The 24,671-nt window shown below is 40.4% G+C and overlaps 1 protein-coding gene across 1 annotated transcript in view; it reads left to right on the plus strand.

The window, feature by feature from the left end:
* Positions 1 to 15,226: 15,226 nt before the first annotated feature.
* brca2 (BRCA2 DNA repair associated) overlaps positions 15,227 to 24,671 on the plus strand; it is a gene marked incomplete at both ends in the record, with an annotated part of 31,101 nt that continues 21,656 nt past the window's right edge. The window contains 7 exons of the mRNA XM_080845082.1: positions 15,227 to 15,261; positions 20,324 to 20,409; positions 20,507 to 20,738; positions 20,829 to 20,875; positions 20,996 to 21,024; positions 21,123 to 21,234; positions 21,336 to 21,388. Of these exons, the coding sequence (XP_080701208.1) occupies positions 15,227 to 15,261; positions 20,324 to 20,409; positions 20,507 to 20,738; positions 20,829 to 20,875; positions 20,996 to 21,024; positions 21,123 to 21,234; positions 21,336 to 21,388 (594 nt within the window). The remainder of the gene's footprint in view (positions 15,262 to 20,323; positions 20,410 to 20,506; positions 20,739 to 20,828; positions 20,876 to 20,995; positions 21,025 to 21,122; positions 21,235 to 21,335; positions 21,389 to 24,671) is intronic.

Genomic DNA, 24,671 nt, shown 5'->3' on the forward strand with positions numbered 1-24,671 from the left:
TAAAAGCTCTAACATAAATAAACAACGCTGGAAGCTATGAATTGAAGAAAATGGACTATTGGGAATGATTTAATACATATTTATGAAAAGAAAATATTAAAATTAAATGTATTTTATTAAATGTATTTTCTGATGATGTTTAGGCCAGCAGAGAAGGCCTTGCTGGCCCTGACGGACCACCACTGCGTCGTACACACAAGGTCGTTTTCAAAAAAGCTTCTGGTACCAACAAAACAGAACCCAAGGCAACTGGGTGGATGGTTATATTCATGATCCTATGGGCCTCATTTATAAAAAAGTTGCGTAGAAACCATCCTACATTTTGTCTAAGACATTTTCTGAAATGAGCATAAGTGAGATCCACAGATAACGAACGTACACGCAAAAAAACACGTGTAGGCCTACGCCAATCATTCGGTCGGTTATAAATCACAAATGATCGTGGAATTGTGCGCAACTGAATCTCCGCCCTCAAAACGCCCCTATTTAATCTAATCAGCATATTATCAATGCACAAACAGAGCGCATCCTCAATGCACAAACTCTCTGTGACAGTGGCAAACAAGAAAGAAACATGTAAACAGAAGAATTAAAGTGAGGCTGACATCGACGTTCTGCTGATGGAAGAGCAGATTCGGGCCAAAACAACGTTAGAAAGCCTGTCTGGTGGCGTAATGGCAAAAGCAAAGTATTTGACATGTAGTAGACACGTCTCCGAAGCACCATCACCTGCGGCACGAACAGCACCAGAAGCCGCATCTCCGGCAGCAGCACCAAGGCTTTGGTGCGCTCCACTACCAACCTGTGCTGTATTGAAGTGGGCTTCCTAGGCTGTCTGAATGTGCAAAATCTGGATGAGAATACATTGGGAACCCTGTTTTACGCAGGAAATCCTCTTTCACATTTTGCTGGGCACTGTATGGAAATCTAATAAATTGCAAGCATATAGAGGGATAGTAGCCTACAGCGAAAAACATTGGGCAAAATTCTAGGGTTATGATATATGTTAATGATGACGGGGATTGCTCGACTGGTGTCCAATTTCTCATCGGAATCCAAGAACGGACAAAACCTGAACGTGTATGGCCTGGTTGCAACTGGTGCGCCTCTGTAGACGCTCCCGGCAAGCGGTAGCCTACCTGCTTATCGGCCATACATCATCCTGTGTCAAAAAGTCTGCACGATCACGAAAAAACCCTCTCTCTCCTTATTGCGCAGTTGGCAATTTCCTCTAACAACGCCAATGCAGCCACATCTCCTACTTAAAACTAAGCCACTATTAGACTTTTTATAGGCTATAGTTTGAGCGAAATGTTTTACACTTGTGAAATTAAAACAGAATACCTAGCCTATAAGAAGTGAATCTCATTCATGTGTGAATTATTCTAATAGTTTAATTGATTTTATTGAGCGAAACATTAATTTGGCCTTTCACCATTAGCCCAAATGGTGACGGTGGTGCTGACGATGATGATGATGAAACTGCGTGTCGGCTGTCGGCGCTCGGAGAGTTCTGAATTCCTACAGTACTCCAGTATTGCCACAGGGAAATGTACTTACACGAACTGAAACCAGACGTAGAGTTATGTCCTTTTCAACGTCTAAGACGGTTTTTATAAATCTGTACTTAGACGTGGATTTGATCGCACGCACAGTCTAAGATCAATTCTGTGCGTAAGTACGTTTTATAAATGAGGCCCTATGACTTATGTCAAGTCTTGTCTTTGGGGGTCTGAAAAAGTCAATCCACCATGACCATCTATTATTACCATAAATTCATTCATCTTGGTGAATAAGAGAAAAAATTATGATAAAGACAAGTGAAAAATAAAAATATAATACATAGATATAAAATAACTGAAATAAAAGAACATGCATTAGATAGTACATACATTAGATAGAATAAAAACATAGAAACCCTGAGTGTGCATTTATCTATTTTGAAAAATGTGATCAGTTAACAAAAATCATCTAAAAACAGTTGGGTGTTGGTTCTAGATTTGAAACTGGCTACAGTTGGAGAACCTTTAATTCAATTCAATAATATTTTTAATGCGCGAACAATACAATTATCTCAAGGCAATTTTCAGAGCCAAGGGCCTGAAACCCCTAAGAGCAATGGGCAAGGACAAATTCCCTGTTAATCAGGAAGAAACTTTAAGCAGAACCACATCACAGAAGGGGGGGCCATCTGCTTGAAGCCTACCGGGTACAGAAAGAAAATGGGGAATCAGGAACATGGCTGAAATTTGGTAAATGTACACAATACATACAAACATAACATGGAACTGTTTATACATAATACATACAACATTGGTATAGAATAAGGAGGGGAGAGAGCATTCAATTTGTATAGCATATTGGGGTAACACTATTCAATACAAAATGAATGTATGAATCGTCATAAGTTAATACATACTGTAAGTCACCAGGAACTAAGTTATGCATTTATGTTTAACACAGGGGTCTCAAACTCAAATTACCGGGGGGCTGATGAGCGTCCAGTCTGGTCAGTGGGGGGCCAGATTTCTTTGATCTGTTGGCATGTCTATCACAATACTGTAGATACCACTTTTGATTGTGGCAAATGTAACATGTGTGATCAATGGTTAATGTTGTTGAATAACAATTAGCTGACCTGAGTGTCAAATCCTGGGCAATGCAAGATGCTCTTTGGATAGGGGTGTTTGTTATACTTGTATTTTTGTCTCATTGATAGCCCATGACTTACATATACAGCATTAATAGTGGGATAATGTCTTCATTGACAACTACTTCTATATTTTTTCCTTTATACATGCACATTTCAAAGCAATTGCTGTACTGCACCACTTTTGTTTAGTTGATAACAAGGCTGCAAACAAACAAAGCAAAGCAGAAAACTAAATAAAGTTTTATTGAAAGAATTATTTTATTTGATAAAATAAATGTATTTCAAGGGTATAATTGTATTTGTCTGTCAAAATACTGCATCTGGAACTGGCTAAAGATAGGGAAGAATTACAGCATAACATTGAGGAGGGGAGGAGAGACAACACCCAGACTATGCTCCTAGAGGAGTACAGTGTGGGAACAGTAAAAAACACACCTCAGCACATAAGCACATACAACTCACAAACAATACATACATGAATACAAAACACCAGAGCTACATGAAAAAGCTGCCACTTGCGTTGGCGCTAGGGATAGCCAGGAGCAGTGGCGATTTAGCCTGAGATTTCTGGTGGGGCAAATTGGTTTGACGTCATGTCATCGTCTTAATAATAGAGGTATCTGATTATTATAAGCAGTAGGCCTATATAGACCAGTAAGATAAACTATGGGCTACATTTTGAGTGCCAGCAGGGAACATTTCACATGCTTTAGCGCTCAGCGCGACACAAAGATGTTGCCTATAATACAGCTTTAAAGTAAAATGATTGCAACAAATTAAAAAGATTAGACAGACACATAGCTCAAATAACTTGCATAATTTATTAAGCTTGTGGCACACGTGTGGCATACAATATGAAGCAAAAGGCACAACTGAAACAGATAACAGCAACAAAACATGCTGCTAAATGAACAAAACTTTTCCATCAGCTCCAAAAAAAAAGAAGGTTTGACTCAAAGAATCGTTGTGTCTTTTTAGCCTGGTGTCGCCCTCGCACATCTTCTCAAAGTTCGCACTTCCCACAGAGCTTTCACTGCACGAAAAGCAAGATTATTAGGCCCGTAAACGCTGTGATACTGCCGCGAATGATAAGCATTCCTGGTTGATAGCGGACATTCCCCCGAAATTTCCGTCTGCCGCAAATTAACGGAATTTCCCGCATACAGGCCAAGAGGGGAGAGGGGGGCCATAGACATGTATAGATATATACATGTCTATGGACAGAGGTGTGAAAGGCTCTTATTAGCATATTGACTGTAGCCTCACACACAATGCAGCCATTGGTTGAAAATGACCATGATTTAAAATGTAACCGTCTTGTGATTGGGGAAATAGATTCTTCCCTATTGGTCAACTTTCAACTGACAAAATCGTAGCCTCTCCCATTAACAGCTATTGCCTCATAAAAACGAAATTAATAATTTATGTATAATAATATAGGCTACTAATAATGGTTATATATGAAATGAATGAATTTCTTATTAATCATTTAAATAATCATAATCATAGTAGGCCTAATAGAAAGGCAGTTGCTTTAGACAAATCGAGCATTGAAGACCTTAGTCAGGAATTGAAAACCAAAGCTTTATTTACACAGAAAAACAGAGAAAAGACAAAAAAACAGCAGCAGCAATAACAGCAACACAGCACTGGGACAAAATATTTTTGCAACTGCTGTAATAGTGGCGGTAATGTCTCTTTGCAGCCTCAGAGTCATACACCGGTGGTGGTAGTCTTGGCGCCGGTGTGAAGCCTTCTATGGTGCGTCAGCGCATATCTCGGGTCCAGGTCGAGTCTTCCATGCAGAGCCGCACACAGGTCAGAGAGCTCGTTGCTTCCGAAAACTGGCTGCCGGACGATCCAGCCAGTTTCCCCCTCGTCTGTGGCATCCTCTTCATCGGACATCAGGTCCAGAGTTACGTCCTCCCATAGGTTCATTTCGTCCCTTGTCAAGACAGTCATCCTCGCCTCCAACAGCTGTAAAGATAAACCAAATTAGTGCCACTGTGCTGACACAACAATAACGCATATTTATATACTTCGTCCATCAAATGTGTTTAACAGCTGGGATGTACATTTGCTTATAAGGGACATCGTCACATTTTATTAAAACGATTACATAAGACCATGCGCTGCAATTACTGTAGCCTACAGCTGATCTAATCCTTATCAATCTTATCCTCTTTCTTCTCTGGCGAAGACGGGCTGCAGACTTTGTGGCCGCAAGGCTTGGCTGGCTGTACCGGTAATTTCTCCGGACAGTCTCGTAATACGTCTTACAAGCCGCTGGAAAATAAATAATTAAGTTAAAAGTTAGAGTTAAGTTAAAAGTTAAATAACAGATAACATCGTTGTGCTACTTCAGATGCCACAGATAACAACAAACTGAAAACAAAAGTTATATATAAGGTCACTTAGGCTACTTAAAATAATTCCAGGGTCCACACCGCTCATGTCGGGACATTGGCAGGGGCGGACTGGGACAAAAAATCGGCCCGGGCATTTTGAACCAGACCGGCCCACTAAATTCGATAACACACCTTTTCAGTCTTTTTGGTCTCTCGAATGTCTACACCAACCAGGCTTTTAGCTAGCAGGGCATCTGCCCTATAGTCTTCTAAAAATTAAGAAGAAATGGGACGCCCTACTTTTGGGCAGGACGGCCTAAAGACGCCCTATTTTTCTCCCGTTTTACCTGTTATCTTCTCTGAATGTGACAAAATTCACAGTTTCAGTCGCTTCAGTGCTTAGCGAAGTCTAGAATCATACATATGCCCTGCCAATTAGAAAATAGCATTGCTGTATTCCCGCTACAACAACGTTACATCATGATTCCAACGAAACATTGATTCACGGGCTCGCAGATGCTACAGAATACAGGTGTCTCACCGCACGTCACTGAACCTACTACTTTATGAGTTCAACAAGAGTTTGTGTGTTAAGGTGGTGGTCTTAATTAATCTAAATTCAATACAATACAATATACATCATACACTTTAAAGTTGTGTAGAAAGTTGTTACTTTTTCTTAAAGTTGTTACTTGAATTTTGTACCTTGTTACCTAGTTTCAGTTACACTCACTGTTATTATTAGGGTGACCATATCCATAACACCAAATAACACCAAAAAGGAGGACACTATGCGGAATTTCGGAATACGGAATTCCGGAATCACGGAATTTCGTGGTGCTGTGAATAATTACATAGGACTCTGGCGTGCTCCCCTCTACAATACAACTTTGTGTAGTAGAAACAGGTTTATTTGTGTTTAACCTCCAGCGGGTTGATCAAGTGCATTAAGTGTTTGCAGTGGAATAATCATACATTAAAAGAAGTATTTGTAAGTGTTTGTGTGGTTTCTATAGAATAAAGAAATACAGAATATAACATAAATATACATAACTCGCAATCTGTACTAATTTACGTAAATATATAAATATCTGAACAAAATACACAATAACCTATCAGTTATGAATAATGTATAATATATAATTCACTATTATGCACATCAGTGTATCAGCAACACTGTAATTGCAATGCTGTCACATTACTATACCACAAGGTGGCACTCTAAGACCACAAATGGCCTGGCAGTCTGAACTCTAAGCTACCAGCAATATCAAAACAAATGGATCTCCGTATTAGCGTCGTATACAGGCTAGAACAAGTCTGCGATAAATTACTAGTTATAGCAGCTAGTGCTCGTAAACATTAATATAAAGAAAGTAAAGCTAGCAGATACATGAATTACACTTACATTGTCGGTAACGCACACGGCAACACAACGTTAATTGTATGCTAGCATGATACAGTGAAAGCATGTCCACTCGTATTAGCAGCTGGCACGAGAAAGAGGAGGAAAGTTTGTGCGCGTTTACATTGACTACTTATGTCAATGTCACAGCAACAGAAAATGCAGAAGCCATGCAAGGAGTCTCGACTGCTTTTTGATATAAAGTCGTGTTCTTTTGCCCACTCTGGATTGAAAGACGTCTGGCGTTTAGGCACGTTTCTTCTATGTGTGTTAACTGTCCTTATGTCAATAACAGTTTCTGTCAATGTAGCCAGCAGCATATGTATGACGTAGCCAGCACATGGAGCCTTTTTACATTTTTAACCAATGATATAGGGTTAGAATTGAATTTAAGCCAATCAGATATTAATCAGACACAGCTTTAAGTCAATCATGTGTTAGACTGCGATCCAGGCAAATATTCTAGAGCGCAGCTCTTTAGGCCCAGTGCAACTCCAAAAAGGAGGACAAATATGCGTCCGGTTTGATGCTGCGCCGGACGCCGGACAGGGCATTGGAAATCCGGACTGGCCGGCATAAATCCGGACGTCTGGTCACCCTAGTTATTATGTATTAAATTACTAAACATATAAATAAATCAGTGTAATTGCTCCAGACTTGTCTTGTATTTACAATGCAAACGAACTTGGCCATAGAACATAGGTCCTAAGTCAAACATATTTTAGAGACGTTTTAATTCATGATCAGTAAGCTTACCGTAGGTCGTTGTATCGTATCTCCCTGGCTGTCATCCACGGGAGCTGATGATGGCCCTGCCGTGGCAAACATTTCTGATATTTTGGCACATTTGGCAGCGTTGGCTTGAAAAGCAAGCTTCTTCTTATCTCGCGGTTTCTCTGCACCCCCTTTTCGCTTTCTCTCCATTTTGGACTGGAGGATTCTAACGAAACGTGCGTTTCTGTGCACCGACCAAGCTAAAGGTAGAAGGTGTTTGGTGATATGATTGGACGAGCCCCTAGTCACTAAAGAAGACAGCCAATGGGCCGCAGACTAGCGTGCACCTGTCAAGCCATGGGCCAGGCTGAGTTTGTTTACCGTCCTAATGCATTATGTAGGCAGGTCCAAATCGAAAGGTGTTGGTGTTGGGTCAGCCCAGGGGATGTGATTGGGCCAGCCCAGTGTCAATAGGGCCGCTGATGAACTACTTTCGTGGGCCAGCCGGTTAGACCATTATATGGGGAAAAAAAAAATGTTTGAGTTTGTTTACCGTCCTAATGCATTATGTAGGCAGGTCCAAATCGAAAGGGGTTGGTGTTGGGTCAGCCCAGGGGATGTGATTGGGCCAGCCCAGTGTTAATAGGGCCGCTGATGAACTACTTTCGTGGGCCAGCCGGTTAGACCATTATATGGGGAAAAAAAATGTTTTGAGTTTGTTTACCGTCCTAATGCATTATGTAGGCAGGTCCAAATCGAAAGGGGTTGGTGTTGGGTCAGCCCAGGGGATGTGATTGGGCCAGCCCAGTGTCAATAGGGCCGCTGATGAACTACTTTCGTGGGCCAGCCGGTTAGACCATTATATGGATATATTTTTTAAATCGGGACTGTCGGCCCATATTGCACGTCGGCCCACCGGGCAAACGCCCGGTATGCCCGACGGCCAGTCCGTCCCTGGACATTGGGACAGGGCTGCCACCAAATCCGTTGTGACTGCCGTGTTATGCGGTGAGCTCAATCTGTGAAAAACAAAATGTCAATAGTTTAGTCGAATGATAGAGAATGATGAACAGATCCAGTATTTGTCACCCTTGCATTGGTTCATATTGCATGGCGTTATCCTCTCTGTTGTGTAAACGCCTCTGTTTCCTGTAGTAGCCTAGTACAATAGGCCTACACAGTTTCAGAGTTAAGCAACAGGCATGGACAGTCTGGCACGTTTCACAATGATTTCCCTGAATAATTTACATTGCTTGCGGGCAAAGTCTGAGGCCTTGTATAGAATGTATGTAGCCTATGTAAGAAGAAATCACCTAAAAATAAATAGACTTACGGCGATTTTTGGATTATGCGCCCTTCGCTTCCTGGGCGGCTCTGGAGTCTCTGGACAGCCGCAGCTGCAGCTTGACGAGCTGGACACCAACTCCGACACGGTTTCTTCCAGCGAATGCATCCTGGCTTTCATCTCAGCAAATTCGGCCTTGACTTCAGCAGTGTTCTGCATACATTTACATTAATATTAAGTCATTTAGTCATAGTCAAAGGAGATAACATTCAAGCAACAAGCAATAGAGACCTAGTGTAACAATAAATACAATTTTACATAAGAAAGTAATCACCTGTGCCATCTGGCGAAACAAACCACTCAGGGCAGTCAGCATTCTCTTTTCGAAGTCTGTTGCAGGACTTGGTGATGCGGCGGTAGGAGATCCCCGTTGAGAGGGAACTGGAGTGGAGAACTGGAGACGTCTTGGCACTGGCATTCTGGCAGCTGTTCAGGATGAAACCGATGGCGGGAGTGATCTGATTTATCTGGTATTTGTCTCGGAAGACCGTTCGTGCGCCCACGACGCATGTGATTGGACGATGGCTATTTGGTAGTCAACAAATAAATCCTAAGCAAAGGTACGAATGTACATGAATTTGGATGTCAGATTGGCAACATCGCGTCTATTACAATTATAACTGCTGGCCCATCAACTAAGCAAAGGTGCGAATGCACATGAATTTGGATGTCGCATGCATCACGTATTACAGTTTTTTACAATTGCTAAAACACTAAAACCCATTGGCTGAACAAAGTTCTCAGTTGCCTGAACTCATGAAGCTAATTGTGCAGTCTGTTGTCAATACCTTAAACTATTTCACATGGTAAAACACAATTTACAGGTCTCACTTAGACTTTTAAGCAAAACTCTAAACACATTCTCAGTCTCAAAACACATTCTGCACTCCAATGCACATGTCATCCATACTGGTAAACACAAGTGGCAACAATCAAATACAAATAGAGAACAAATGTCATTGATTAAACTCAATCACTCAAAATTGATTTAACTTGTATCAAATGATGTGACACAACCAATATAAGCCAGTTTAGCCTGTTACTGCAGTGGGATATTTCGCCTTAATTTGGAACGATTTGTACTTACACATAATAACACTCAATATCTGAAGTTGTACACATGATACAAAGATCATTCATATCTTAAATTGAAGAAGACAAATGGGCCAAGACATGCATTCACCTCCTGACTTTTATTTTCATCATTAAGTATCAATTTCAAAGCATCGTATACAGAACAAAATGTCAAAAATGTAAAAAACGCCTTTCATTTTTATGTTTGACAGTGTATGGATGGTTTCAAGGGAAGAAAATTCTGTCATGTTCTATATTTCCTGATTCAACATGTTCCTGAGAAACAAAGTACAAATTTTGGAGCAGATATCTAAAAATGTCCAGGTGTTGCACAGCAATATCTAAATGGTGCATTCAGGCGTCTCCAAGTGTCCAAAACCTCTCCAAGCTCTCCAAATGCATAAAAAAAAATGTTCTCATTGTATATCATTGTTTTTTTTTCGTTGTACAGACATATATAACTCCATTTTAGACTAATATTATAATTTCTTTTGAAATTGGATTGTGTCACTGTTGGAGGCTGTGCAGCTGGTAGTAGTGGTGGTGGCGACGGGGGTGGTGGTGGGGGTGAGGGTGATGCTGGAGCTGGAGCTGGAGCTGGAGCTGGGGCTGGGGCTGGGTCACTGCAAGATAAAAATGTTGGACAATATAAATATTTTGACTGGGTCATGCCTTACAATTGAATTTTGCTTCATGTTATTTACTAAGCTAATGCACAAATATGTAAAATGTAAACATATGTAAAAAACACCATAGTCAAGCTGAAGTGTGATAATAACATAGGCATTATGCATTTAGCAGATGTAAATAAAACATTTCTATGCGTTTTGAGGCAAGAAGCAGGTTGTGCTATGTTAGTATGTTAGTATGTTGTAGCCTACATTGCAGCTACGTAAATACAGCAGCAGCATGCTAACCAATATCCATTACTAGCAAACTACATCCCACAATGATAAAAAAAATAAAGCACTAAAGAGAATAAGGCATATGCATAGCTTACTGGTATGCACTGAAAAGTAGTTGGTTTAAATTACTTACGCATCGAGGATGGCATCGATTCCATTCACTCTTCCACTGAGTCCATGCTAGCATGCTAGTCCATGCTGAGTCCATGCTAGCATGCTAGTCCATGCTGAGTCCACTGGCTTCCCCGAAAATCATCAAAAATCATCCCATGTATTTCACTAATCTGCAATCCTCGTCTTGCCATGATGGATGAGTACAAGGGAGACAAATTGCAGCCAAAAATATGCACAAACAAGCCCTCAGGATCGTGTGGACCAAACCACTTGCTGTGCGCATTTGAAGGTAAACAAAATGGCCCATTTACGCACCGGGAGCGCAGCTGAGACTCTTGAGTTACGCTTTCAAAAATCTAAACTCCAGGACTGAGCAATCAGGGCAAATGACCTACCTACTTTTTTGGTAGAATGTCTATTATTCGGTAAAACAGGTGTCAATCACTACTGAGAAGTCTTACAAGAAGTGTAAAGTGATATGATAGGACATGCCTGAGCAGCTTCGTGGTTGAGAGCTGATGCCATTGGTGGTAATGCCTGTCACTCATGACAAACATGTGTTTAACAGCCAATAAAATCCAAAGATTCTGAAAGAGGGGGTCTTAAGCTTTGTAACAATATATAACATCACGTGATAACTTCGTGTAGTGTTGTCAGGAAGAGAGCGAGGAGATCGTCATCAGAAACATACAAGAAAGTGAACGTTTTTTCTCAATGTCGTGAGCAAGTGAATAAACAACTTTATGGACATAACCATGCAGTTCAAGTCTGTTTTTTTAGATGTTTTGAAGGTAAATGAATGTTCTATAACGTTATTTAAGGTACGGATAATGCAGAAACACATTTAAATGGCTTAGTTATGGGAGGAGGCTGCTCCATATGTAAAAAATGAGGATGTGTCATGGTGTGTTTAAAATTGTATTTATTTGTAACGGATGCATGTAGACAACTGAAAATCGGTTTACACATAGTTGGATTACCACAACAAAATATTAAATGGGAGTTTGAATCATATTTTCAGAAATAGAATTTTCAGGATTTGTTTTGGCGATTTATCCAGTACGGGCCCGCCCGCGGGTCCATTAGGGGGCGTTAAAGCAGTAACAAGTCAGTTTAGAGAGCAAACAGGTTGTTGAAAGTGGGAAGGAGAAAGTCTTTGAATTGATAGAAGAAACAATGTGAGAGGACGAGGACAAGTGAACCCCACATTGACTCCTTTGATTTTTGTCCCTTTTACTGTAGAGATGGAGAGAAAAAAAAGTAGAGAATGGAAGGTGTCTTGATGTTCCTAGTTACAGTTAAATTGAGAGGGACAGAGAGAAGAGGTTCCTTGGATTTGGCGCAGGTGTCAGTGAAGCACAGGTGCAAGCCAGTTTAAAGACCCTATTATGATGTCATAATGGCCCAATGTAAGTCAATGGGAGAAATTTATATTCGTTTTTCTTTAATAGTATAAAGTTTAGAAAAGTGAAAAATACATAGCATAAGTGTCCTTTACAAGACCAACGCGACAACGTTTGAACGAAGTTTCTAAGTTAAGCGGTTCGAGCTGAATTAATCGCAGAAGTCGGTACAAAAATAACTAAAAATGCATTTCCTGAAGGAAATACCAGTGCATGAAATGCAAAAGTTAAGAAAGTAAGAAGAAAAGAAAGAAGAGTGAAAGAAGGAAATAAGAAAGGAAAGAAGCGTGGAAGAAGGAAAGACGAAAGGAAAGAAGAGTAAAGAAAGGAGAGAAGAGTGGAAGAAGGAAAGAAGAAAGGAAAGAAGAGTGAAAGAAGGAAAGAAGAAAAGAAAGAAGAGTGAAAAAAGGAAAGAAGAGTGGAAGAAGGAAAGAAGAAAAGAAAGAAGAGTGAAATAATAAAAGAAGAAAGGAGAGAAGAGTGAAGGAAGGAAAGAAGAGTGGAAGAAGGAAAGAAGAAAACAAAGAAGAGTGAAAGAAGGAAAGAAGAGTGTAAGAAGGAAATAAGAAAGGAAAGAAGAGTGAAGAAAGGAAAGAAAAGTGGAAGAAGGAAAGAAGAGAGGATGAAGGAGAAAAGAAAGGCAAGAAGAGTGGAAGAAGGAAAGAAAAATGGAAGAAGGAAAGAAGAGTGGAAAAAGGAAAGAAGAGTGAACAAGAGTGGCTCTGGATGAAGAGATAAAGAGAGTGAAAATATTGAAAAAAGCGGATAAAAATGGAGTGAAGAAGAGAGATCAAGGGCCTGATTTACTAACATTGCGACCGCTGCGTTCGCACATTAACGCACGGTGTTTTCCGCATTTTCCGTGGTATTTATTTAGGAAGAGAAAATGAAGCTTCAGCGAATTGGAGATAGATATATTGGTTCACGTTCGCTCAATCACTGAACCTGATTCAATGTGCTACTATATTGTTGTTCTGCCCGCCATACAGCAAGATGTTTAAAATAACACGATTATAAAGAATATGCTATTGGTGGCATTAATGCATAAACTGTCTATTATAACAATATAGATGTGTACATGGCGAGATTAATTATTTCTAAAAGGGACATGGGTTCACTAAAATATATATGGACGCATGACATCATTAGGCGCACTTACCTTGTCTCCTCCCACGTAAATTGCGCCTCACGCCTACGTTACCACCCACCTCCACGTTACCTCCCCAACAGGCGTTAATATGCGCTGCGGCCCTTAGTTAATACCGTTTTATGTTTACGACCGCTATTTTACGCCAGAAATGGGCGCAATCCTGTTAGTAAATCAGGCCCTAAGTGTGAGAGAAAGTAGACTGAAAGGGATAAGGAGAAAGATGGAGAGATGGAGAGAAAAAAAAGTAGAGAATGGAAGGTGTCTTAATGTTCCTAGTTACAGTTAAATTGAGAGGGACAGAGGGAAGAGGTTCCTTGGATTTGGCGCAGGTGTCAGTGAAGCACAGGTGGAAGCCAGTTTAAAGACCCTCTTATGATGTCATAATGGCCCAATGTAAGTCAATGGGAAAAATGTATATTCGTTTTTCTTTAATATCTTAAAAAGTATAACGTTTAGAAAAGTGAAAAATACATAGCATAAGTGTCCCTTACAAGACCTACGCGACAAAGTTTGAACGAAGTTTCAAAGTTAAGCGGTTCGAGCTGAATTAATCGCAGAAAAAGGTACGCGGAATAATAAAAAGCCTTGGAAAAACAATACAGGGCATTTCATGCACTGTAATAAGAAGTATTAGAAGCCTAGGAATAACAATACAGGGCATTTCATGCACTGTAATAAGGATGTTTATTACAGTGCATGAAATGCCCTGTATTGTGATTCCTAGGCTTCTTCTTCTTCTTCTTCTTCTTCTCACCTTTTTTCTGTGATTAATTCAGCTCGAACCGCTTAACTTAGAAACTTCGTTCAAACTTTGTCGCGTAGGTCTTGTAAAGGACACTTATGCTATGTATTTTTTACTTGTTTAAACTTTATACTTTTTAAGATATTAAAGAAAAACTAATACAAATTTTCCCGTTGACTTACATTGGGCCATTATTACATCATAATAGGGTAATTAAACTGGCTTGCACCTGTGCTTCACTGACACCTGCGCCAAGGTTCCAAGGCTCCTCTTCTCTCTGTCCCTCTCCATTCAACTGTATAACTAGGAATATTAAGAGACACCTTCCATACTCTACTTTTTTTTCTCACACACTCCATCGCTCTGTCTCAATATTTTCCCTCTTCACTCTCTCTTTACTGTCTTTATCGAGAGCCACACTTGTTCTCTCTTCTCTCTTCTTTCTTTTTTCCACTCTTCCTTCCTTTCTTCCACTCTTCTTTCCTTATTCCACTCTTCTTTCCTTTCTTTTTCCCTTCTTCCACTCTTCTTTCCTTCTTTCACTCTTTCCTTCTTTTACTCTTCTTTCCATTCTTCTTTCCTTCTTTCACTCTTCTTTCTTTTCTTCTTTCTTTCTTCCACTCTTCTTCCCTTCTTCCACTTTTCTTTCCTTTCTTCACTCTTCTTTCCTTCTTCCACTCTTCTTTCCTTCTTTCACCCTTCTTTCCTTCTTCCACTCTTCTTTCCTTCTTCCACTCTTCTTTCCTTTCTTCACTCTTCTTTCTTTTCTTCTTTCAGTCTTCTTTCCTTCTTTCACTCTTCTTTCCTTTTTTTCTTCTTTCCTTCTTCCACTCTTCTTTCTTTTCTTCACTCTTCTTTCTTTTCTTCTTTCCTTCTTCCACTCTTCTTTCTTTCTTCCAGTCTTCTTTCCTTCTTTCACTCTTCTTTCTTTTCTTCTTTTCTTTTCCCACTCTTCTTTCCTTTCTTTTCTTCTTTCCTTCTTCCACTCTTCTTTCCTTTATTTTTTCTTTTCTTCTTTCCTTTCTTCAAACTCCTTTCTTTTCTTCTTTCCTTCTTTCCTTCTTCCACTCTTCTTTCCTTTCTTCTTTCACTCTTCTTTCTTTTCTTCTTTCCTTCTTTCACTCTTCTTTCTTTTCTTCTTACTTTCTTAACTTTTGCATTACATGCACTGGTATTTCCTTCAGAAAATGCATTTTCTAGTTGTAACTGATGTCCATAATGTCAATGAACGTTAAGGTGAAACATGGGGGAAAGGCGTTCCGAATTGTCTCAAACGCTGAATAAATCAGTGGAAACGTCACCGTGACGTCACTGCAGTTGCCGGTCTAGAGGTTGGTCTGTGCGTGTGCCTGTTCATTGGCGGGTTTTGTTGAATGTTGACTGGTTCAGATGGAAGCAAAATAGTTAAGTGAGTGTGTGGACCCTCGTCGATTGATTGCGTTTGCGTTGTGTATTATAGTACGCTTGGTCGATGCACTGCTGTAAAAGTCTTTTCGTAAAAACTTTGAAAGAGCCTGCAGGTTAGTGCTCTTTGGTTTACGCAGATTGCTTCAACAGTGATGGCTTGAGGTAAATGGCTTAACTGCAAAGTAACGTTAGCCTACAGTTTCTAGTTCCGCTAGCGAACCACCCAGCTAACAACAGAGAAAACCAAAGTTACGCCAAAGTCCTTATAACGTATCTGGGTTCGTATACGCCCGTGTGTGTGCGTGGGAATACACCAATTATAGTTTTAACGTATTCGTTGAGAGCAGATTGTTAGCCAAGATTTTGTGCTACGATGGTAGCAACACCTAACTATAAGAGCTATAAACACATAACATCAGGAACACAACGTTTCTGACATTCGGTGCAAAAGGTTGATCCACACATCTCGACTGCAAAGGCAAGTGGCATATTCTACGATAAGACTAAGGACATCAAACATGTTATCTAGCGTAGAAAAAATACGGAACACCAAACTAAATACAGGCATATCTGACGCACAAACAACGTGTTAATTTCACATGTTGACAACATGTAAAAAACACCTTCACAAGGTGTGAATTTCAATGTCAGTTTCACATAATACAGTGGGATTGAACGTCGTCATTTTCTATGCGGCGGATTAACACATACAGGTTTAAAGAAAATCCCTGAGAGAATGAATGGGGTTTTGGAGATTCGAACCCATGGCAGGTACATAACTGTTTGAGATACCCCGCATTCGATTATGTTAATTAAAAATGCATATGTTGCCGGTATAGATTGTAAACCCATTATATATTTAACAAATGCCTGCTGTTATCCCTCTGCTACCAGTGAAAAATAAGGCTACAAGGCTCTTAGCTTCAAACGAAAAGGATCAGGAACATATTAAATCATAGACACAACTTGATGAGCATGCTAGCATATATGGTAAATGTACACAATACATACAAACATATCATGGTATACATGATGCATACACAATTGGTAGGGGATAAGGTGGGGAGAGAGCATTCAATTATTGTTGAACAGTTAATTTAAAAATGTATGAATTATTAGTGTGATTGAACAAACGGTATTATTATTATTATTAATAATTATACAAATAAGAAGAATATATCTAGTGTAAGGTTTAGTTGAGGTTGGGATGCTGGATAGTCATAGACCCCGTTCACACCTGGTATTATGGCTACAGGAGATCCAATCACAGGTGGACAGCTCCAAGTACAGGTGTGAACGCATTCAAGACGCATTGAGGACAATGGCGAACACAAATAACAGGCACTTCTAGAAATGTGCAACATAGACTTCCAACTTCAGAGCTGGCTCAAGGTTTTTCTTCCTGTTCCCTTGCCAGTGTTGCCTTGTATTGTCCTTCGGGGTCAGGCTCTGTAAAGGTCTTTTTGACACTATAAATCTGTACAATTTTAGAAACTATTCAAATAAAAAAGTTCCATTAAATATACCTTTCCCCCCACGTAATATTGACGTGTCTAGGGAGCAAGACCACATATTGATAACTACCTCGCTAGCTCGTAAACAGAAAATGCATAAAACAACAAAAAATGTTTTTACTTGATTGGTATCAGGGGCGGACTGGCCATCGGGGATACCGGGGAAATCCCCGGTGGGCCGATGGCCCAAAACACCGGCCCACTCCCAGCGCATATTGGTACAATTTGTTTCTGGCCGTTGACGACAACATAAGTCTTGTTTTCTCTAAGAACTACAACCACAGTAAAGCACTGACTGACTTTTATACTCCTACTCCGATTTTTTGTTTTTAAAAGTCTCTTCTTGAATGTGTTTTACTGACTTCGGAAGTTCGACGTAAGAAAATTTCTCCACCTTATTAATGAACACCTGAAAATTGGTTCTTACACAGCCGAAGTGTTCTCAGCTGTGCCGATTGAGGTAGAGGATACTTAAAATTGGATTTGCATACATACACGCAACACGCCCCGCCAAGCCACGCAACTGTAGTGACGTGTGCAGTCAGCCCTAGCTAGCTCTTCTAACACGGATGAGGCACAGCCCGTCGCTGCCTCTGTCTATCTCTTCCGTCAGTCTACTTTTGTTGTAGGTGTTATTAAATGTCAATTACTCTAGCCTACATTTTATTTGGAAAACCACCGACTGGTGACAGTGATAAGGTAAGATGTGGCGTTGTTGACCTTTCCAAATGTTAGCTTGCTATTCACAGCTGAGGTAACGTTCCCTACAGCTAGCCTACATAAATTGAGACCATTATGATCTGGTAATATAAGCAAGCTGGTGCTGTTGTCAACATCGAGATTATCTATTTTAACATGTTAGCCGTAGTCACTTGCTTACAATCGATGAGCAAGCTATCCATGGTGGTAGTTGTAAATAGGCCAATCTTATCATTTCTATTAACTGGTGTCAAATAAGTTTACCAGCTAGTTTGGTATGCTAAAATCAATGTGTTACACACAACACTTACATTATAAACAATGTTCATATGTTATCTAGATTGGTAATATGTTATCTAGAGATGTTGACTTGGCCAAGTAAAGCTTGCGTTTCACAACACTTACATTATAAACAATGTTAATATGTTATCTAGATTGATGATTCTGCAACAGGCTTGTCTGTTTGAGTAGCTGGCTGAAAGCAAAAAAAGTAGTAGGCTTACCTTTTATTGGTAACCTTACTTTTACGATTCATTGGTTTTTTTTTTTTTTTTTTCAAATAAGAGGCCTGACTGCTATGTTCACAGCAAACTTGAAAAAAAAAAAGAAATTATAAAGCCATGGTTTGACTGCACTATAGGCTGAGTCCTTGTTGACCTGAGATGTGCACTTTAGAATTTTATTTTGTACCGCCCTGTTTGGCAATGTCTGATAACCATCGGATCTGATCTATTCATCTAGCAACCTATACCTACCTTGGAGTGTTACAATAGCCAGTATCATTTTATTCCATGTGTCCATCCAGGCAAATTGGTGGATCCAAATGTTATTAAAAAACAAGCATATATGATGCAATTTCTTTGTTATCATCCAAAATAATGTTAAGTGTATGGGTATTTTTCCCAGTAGGCCACTGAGTGGTCTATACGTGCGATCCATTGAGTGGGCAATGCGGCGTGTACTTAGTGGGCAGCGCGCCGTGTATTGAGAGGGCCGGTCTGACAGTAACTCCCGTGCCACTTTTTCCCCCCAGTCCGCCCCTGATTGGTATACCACCTGTATTGGCTTTTTTATGGTCTACCTCTTCTGTTATCTTTTAAAACCGGATGAATTCATCACTGTCTGTTTTATTTAGCTGCCTCTGTGAAGCACTTTTAAGGATATTAATAAATATACACTACCATTCAAAAGTTTGGGGTCACCCAGACAATTTCATGTTTTCCATGAAAACTCTCACTTGTATTTATCAAAAGAGTTAAAAAATAAATAGAAAATATAGTCAAGACATTGACAAGGTTGGAAATAATGATTTTTATTTGAAATATTAATTTTGTTCTTAAAACTTTGCTTTTGTCAAAAAAGGCTCCATCTGCAGCAATTACAGCATTGGAGATCTTTGGCATTCTAGCTGTTAATTTGTTGAGGTAATCTGTAGAAATTTCACCCCACGCTTCCTGAAGCACCTCCCAGAAGTTGGATTGGCTTGATGGGCACTTCTTGCGTACCATACGGCCAAGCTGCTCCCACAACAGCTCAATGGGGTTGAGATCTGGTGACTGCGCTGGCCACTCCATTACAGACAGCATAGGAGCTGCCTGTTTCTTTTTATATAGTTATTGCATAATTTGGAGGTGCGCTTTGGGTCATTGTCCTGTTGTAGGAGGAAATTGGCTCCAATCAAACGCTGTCCACAGGGTATGGCATGGCGTTGCAAAATGGAGTGATAGCCTTCCTTATTTAAAATCCTTTTTACCTTGTACAAATCTCCCACTTTACCAGCACCAAAGCAGCCCCAGACCATCACATTACCTCCACCATGCTTAACAGATGGCGTCAGGCACTCTTCCAGCATCTTTTCACCTGTTCTGCGTCTCACAAATGTTCTTCTGTATGATCCAAACACCTCAAACTTAGAATTCGTCCAGACATTTTTTTTCCCAATGTTCCTCTGTCCAATGTCTGTGTTCTTTTGCCCATATCAATCTTTTCTTTTTATTGGCCAGTCTCAGATATAGCTTTTTCTTTGCCACTCTGCCCATACGGCCAGCATCCCAGAGCCGCCTCTTCACTGTAGAAGGTCACACTGGCGTTTTGCGGGTACCATTTAAAAAGCTGCCAGTTGACGATTTGTGATGCTTCTATTTCTTAAACTAGACACTCTAATATACTTGTCTTCTTGCTGAGTTGTGCATCTGGCCTCCCACTTCTCTTTCTACTCTGGTTAGAGCACGTTTCTGCTGTTCTCTGAAGAGAGTTGTACACACTGTTGTAGGAAAAGTTCAGTTTCTTCACAATTTCTCACATGGAATAGCCTTCATTTCTAAGAACAAGAATAGACTGGGGAGTTTCACATGAAAGTTATCTTTTTCGAGCCATTTTGAGAGTATAACCGAACCCACAAATGTGATGCTCCAGATACTCAATTAGCTCATATGAAGGCCAGTTTTATAGCTTCTCTCACCCGCAAAACAGTTTTCAGCTGTGCTAACATAATTGCACAAGGGTTTTCAAGGGTTTTCTAGTAATCCATGAGTCTTCTAAGGCAATTAGCAAACACAATGTACCATTAAAACACTGGAGTGATAGTTGCTGGAAATGGGCCTCTATACACCTATGTAGATATTTCATTAATAACCAGATATTTCCACTTAGAATAGTAATTTACCAATGTAATTTAACAATGTATAGAGTGTATTTCTGATTAATTTAATGTCATCTTCTTTGAAAAAAAATGCTTTTCTTTTTCTTTTGAACGCTAGTGTAAATACCACTTAACATATTAATACATATAAATAAATGTTTGTCGTTATAAAATAAAATTTTGACAGACATCTAACTTTATATTTTCAGTCAAACTGCGATTTTACAGACACAAACCTGCAGTCAAAAACGGGGCACCGGCATGTTTGAAGTGTTCACATATGACACCGAGAAGGGTAAGAGCTCCTTGGCTAAGCCAGCTCTCTGCAAGCATCACTATCATCACACAGTTATTGCGTTTCTTCATGAAACTTTTTCTTAATGTGATGGTAGATTTGGGGCCCCTGAACCCTAACTGGTTTGAGGAATTGACTGCGAAAGCATCAAGAAAAGATGAGTCAGGACCATCATGCCATGAAGACGTCGCCTTTAAACTCCCTGGAGTTAAAGCTGAAATATTTCTGGGCAGTCAGACGTCTACACCCAAGCAAAGCCCAGGAACCCCTGCATCTGGACAGATCTTCACTGAGTCTAGCTCATACCTATTTGGGTCAGCAAAAGAGAGGTATGTGTGAATTGATCGCCAAAGAAACAAATTAATGTTGACATTCTTCAAATTGTAACGGTCATTTTTGTCTCTCTGCTTATCATACAGTGGGCCTTTCAAACACCAAAACAGTGCAGGGCCAAAAATAGTCAGTGGTAAGCTTAGATGTCTCCCTGTAGTTTCTGTAAGGAGTTGTATTTACTTTTGGCATAATATATAAAAAATATACAACATTATGTAGTTTATTCATGATCCTGTTTTGTGTATGTTTGCAGACCCAGAGGACACACCTAAAAGATTTTCGGTAAAGAAATCATCAATGTTTTCCATATATAATACATCATGTTGCATTGCTCTCTTGAATGCCTGAACTCTGTTTGTGTTTTGCATGTTGATATGAAGTCGAAGGTTGTTCAGCGGATTTCGGAAAGCCTGGGTGCCCAGATCAATCCTGACCTGTCCTGGAGCAGTTCTTTGAACACCCCTTCATCTATGACGCCCACCTTCATTTTATGTAAGAATATATGTATTTGTGTATATCTATATGCACACACACAGTTTTGAGGATTTCTTTTTAATTTGCTAAATTCCTCATCTCTTGTTCCTTTGGTGTAGCTAAGAGAGAAGAACCCAGCTCTACAGGCAAGGCTACTGAGGAAAGGGTTGTTGTAAGTATCATAAAATTTAAAATAATGATTACAGTTTATGAATGTCACACCAGTGTCTATCGATGCTGATATGTCAGTGTCAGTGGCTTCAGCAGTGGTCAACAATACCTTATTTTTATACCATATACCAATACCAATACAGTTGTGAGCCAATACCCGTAGTTTAGCTAATTGCTATTACATGAGCTTGACACATTCACTAAAAGCTACATGAAACACTGCTTAATAGAATAGAATAGAATAGAATATATTTATTTGTCATTGCAAAAGTACAATGAAATATAGGTAGCAGCTCTCAGACTTCAGTACTTGAAAAGAAAAAAACTATACAGATTTACACTATACTCAGCTTAAGTAAAAACAAGTACAAAAAAAAACACAAGACATATTACACAACAGAGACACGAATATAGGTCAGTTTTGTGCATTGCCTCTGTGCATTGTTTAGTGCAATGATAGCTCTGGGATAGAAGCTGTTTCTCAGCCTTTCTGTTTTTGCTTTGATGGACCGAAAGCGCCTCCCTGAGGACAACGGTTCAAATAGGTGGTGACCAGGGTGTGTTGAGTCTCTGAGGATGCTGTGGGCTTTCCTGAGGCAGCGTGTTTTAATGATGTCCTCAAGAGGTGGAAGAGAGCAGCCAATGACTTTTTGTGCGGTGTTAATGACCCTCTTGAGTACCTTTCTTTCTGCTGCCGTGCAGCTGGAAAACCACAGCGAGATGCCATAGCTCAACACTGACTCCACAGAGCAGCAGTAAAAGGACACTAACAGTTCCTGTTTTAATTTATTCTTTCTGAGTAACCTCAGAAAATACAGCCTCTGTTGTGCCCTTTTCAGCAGTGCAGTAGTGTTATTTTTCCAGGAAAAGTCCTCCTCAATGTGAGTGCCCAGGAAGCTGAAGTCCGATACCCTCTCCACTCGCTCCCCATTTATGACAATAGGCTACATGTCCGATTTTTTCCTCCGAAAGTCGACTAACAGCTCTTTTGTCTTGGAGCTGTTGAGGATAAAATTGTTCAAGGTCCACCATGTAGACAGCCTTCGCACCTCCTCCCTGTATGCAGTCTTATCTCCTCCTGAGATGAGCGCGACCACAGTTGTATCATCTGCAAACTTAATGATGCCATTGCTCGGGTGGGTGGGGGTGCAGTCATGGATATAGATGGTGTAGAGTGGGGGGCTCAACACGCAGCCCTGTGGGGAGCCGGTGCTGATGCTGAGAGCTGAGGAGAGATGGGATCCTACTCTAACCCTCTGGGAGCGGTCTGTCAGGACATTTTTGATCCAGAAGCAGATATGTGTGAAAGTGATGTGACTCTGGACCAGTTTCTCAAAACACTTTATGATGATAGGTGTCCGTGCCACTTGTCGGTAGTCATTAGGGGTGCTGGCAGTGGTCTTTTTGGTAGAGGAATGATTGTGGAGGACTTCAGGCAGGGTGGAATCAAGCACTGGGATAGGGACTGATTGAATATGTTAGTGAACACACCATCCAGTTGGTCTGCACAGTCCCTTAGCACCCTCCCAGTCACACCGTCTGGTCCAGCAGCTTTTCTTGGGTTCACTGCCCGCAGAACAGGATTTACCTTCTGTGCCTGCACTGTGAGGGTGTGGCTACAGGGGTCTAGTGGAAGTGGCGGGGTCACATCCAGTGTATTGACCTCAAAGCGGGTGAAGAAGCAGTTTAGCCCCTCAGCCAGCGTGTCATCACCGTCGGCTGCAGTTAGGTTGCTGCACCTGTAGTTGGTGATGTGTTGGACCCCTTGCCACACCTGCTGTATGTTGTTGCTGCTGAAGTGGTCCTCAATCAAATGATTGTTTTCTTGAGTTTATGAATAGCCAAATGGTACTACAAAACAGATACTTTGCATTGACTTTGCATAGTATCCGCAGTGAGTAGATACAGTATACAGGTAGAGTACTGCCAATTCAATAAAGTGCCTCTCCTGTTATAAGCTGAAAACATCTTTCATAGGATAAAGCACTGTATATACAGTGCCCTCCACAAATATTGGCACCCCTAGTGAATATGAGCTAAACAGGTTATAAAAAAATATGTCTTTGCTGTTAATCCTCTTGGTTTTTCACTCAAAATATTCAGAAATATCTTACCTTTTCATTTAAGTAAAATTATTGAAAGAAAAAAAAAACTGTTGACATTAAATAAATATTTTCCCCCAAAACATGTGTGCCACAATTATTGGCACCCCTAGAAAAATCTTTAATTAAAAGCTAACTGAAGTATATTTCCAGTCATATTTAACAGTTTTAAGTTCACCTGTTTGATAAGGAACTCTTATGAGGTCAACCATGACTTCCAGTTCCACTGGCGTACCAATATGAGGTGACACAGGCCAAATCCCATTAGTCATTCATCACTATGGGAAAGACCCAAATAACACAGTGACGATGTGCGACGAAAAGTTGTTGAGCTGCACAAATCAAGAAATGGACACAAGAAAATCTCTAAACAGTTGAAAATACCCATTTCCACTATCATGGAAATAATTAAGAAGTTTAAAGCGAAAGGAGATATTAAGAATCAGCCTGGAAGAGGACGTGTCTGTACATTGACCCAACGCACCGTGAGGGGGATGGTTCTACTGGCAAAATAATCTCCAAGGATCACAGCTGGAGAATTGTAGAGGTTAGTTGAGTCTTGGGATCAGAAAGTCTCCAAAACTACCATCAGATGCCTCCTACATCACCACATGTCTACAGTGCCTACAGTTTGCCAAATGTAAGTCAGACTTTCAATGGGACCGAGTTATATGGTCAGATGAGACCAAAATAAAGCTTTCTGGCAACAAACATCAAAGGTGGGTTTGGCGTAAACAGAAAGATAGCCATATAGAAAAGCACCCCATACCCAATGTGAAGTATGGTGGCGGATCTTTGATGTTGTGGGGCTGTTTTTCTTCCAAAGGCCCTGGACATCTTGTTAGGATACATGGTATCATGGACTCCATCAAATACCAGCAGATATTAAATAAAAAACCCAACAGCCCCCTCCAGTAAGCCTTAAAATGGGCCGTGGTTGGACCTTCCAGCAGGACAATGATCCTAGGCACACCTCAAAATCAACACAAAAATGGTTCACCGACCACAGAATATATGTTTTGCCATGGCCATCACAGTCCCCTGACCTAAACCCAATAGAAAATCTGTGGGATGAGCTGTAGCCAAGTCTACAAACGTTGACCTCAGATTCTGAAGGATCTGAAGAGATACTGTATGTAGGAATGGTCTCAGATCCTGTGCCATGTGTTCACTAGCCTCATC

The sequence above is a fragment of the Sprattus sprattus genome, assembly GCF_963457725.1.
Source record: "Sprattus sprattus genome assembly, chromosome: 9".
Lineage (NCBI taxonomy): Eukaryota > Metazoa > Chordata > Actinopteri > Clupeiformes > Clupeidae > Sprattus > Sprattus sprattus.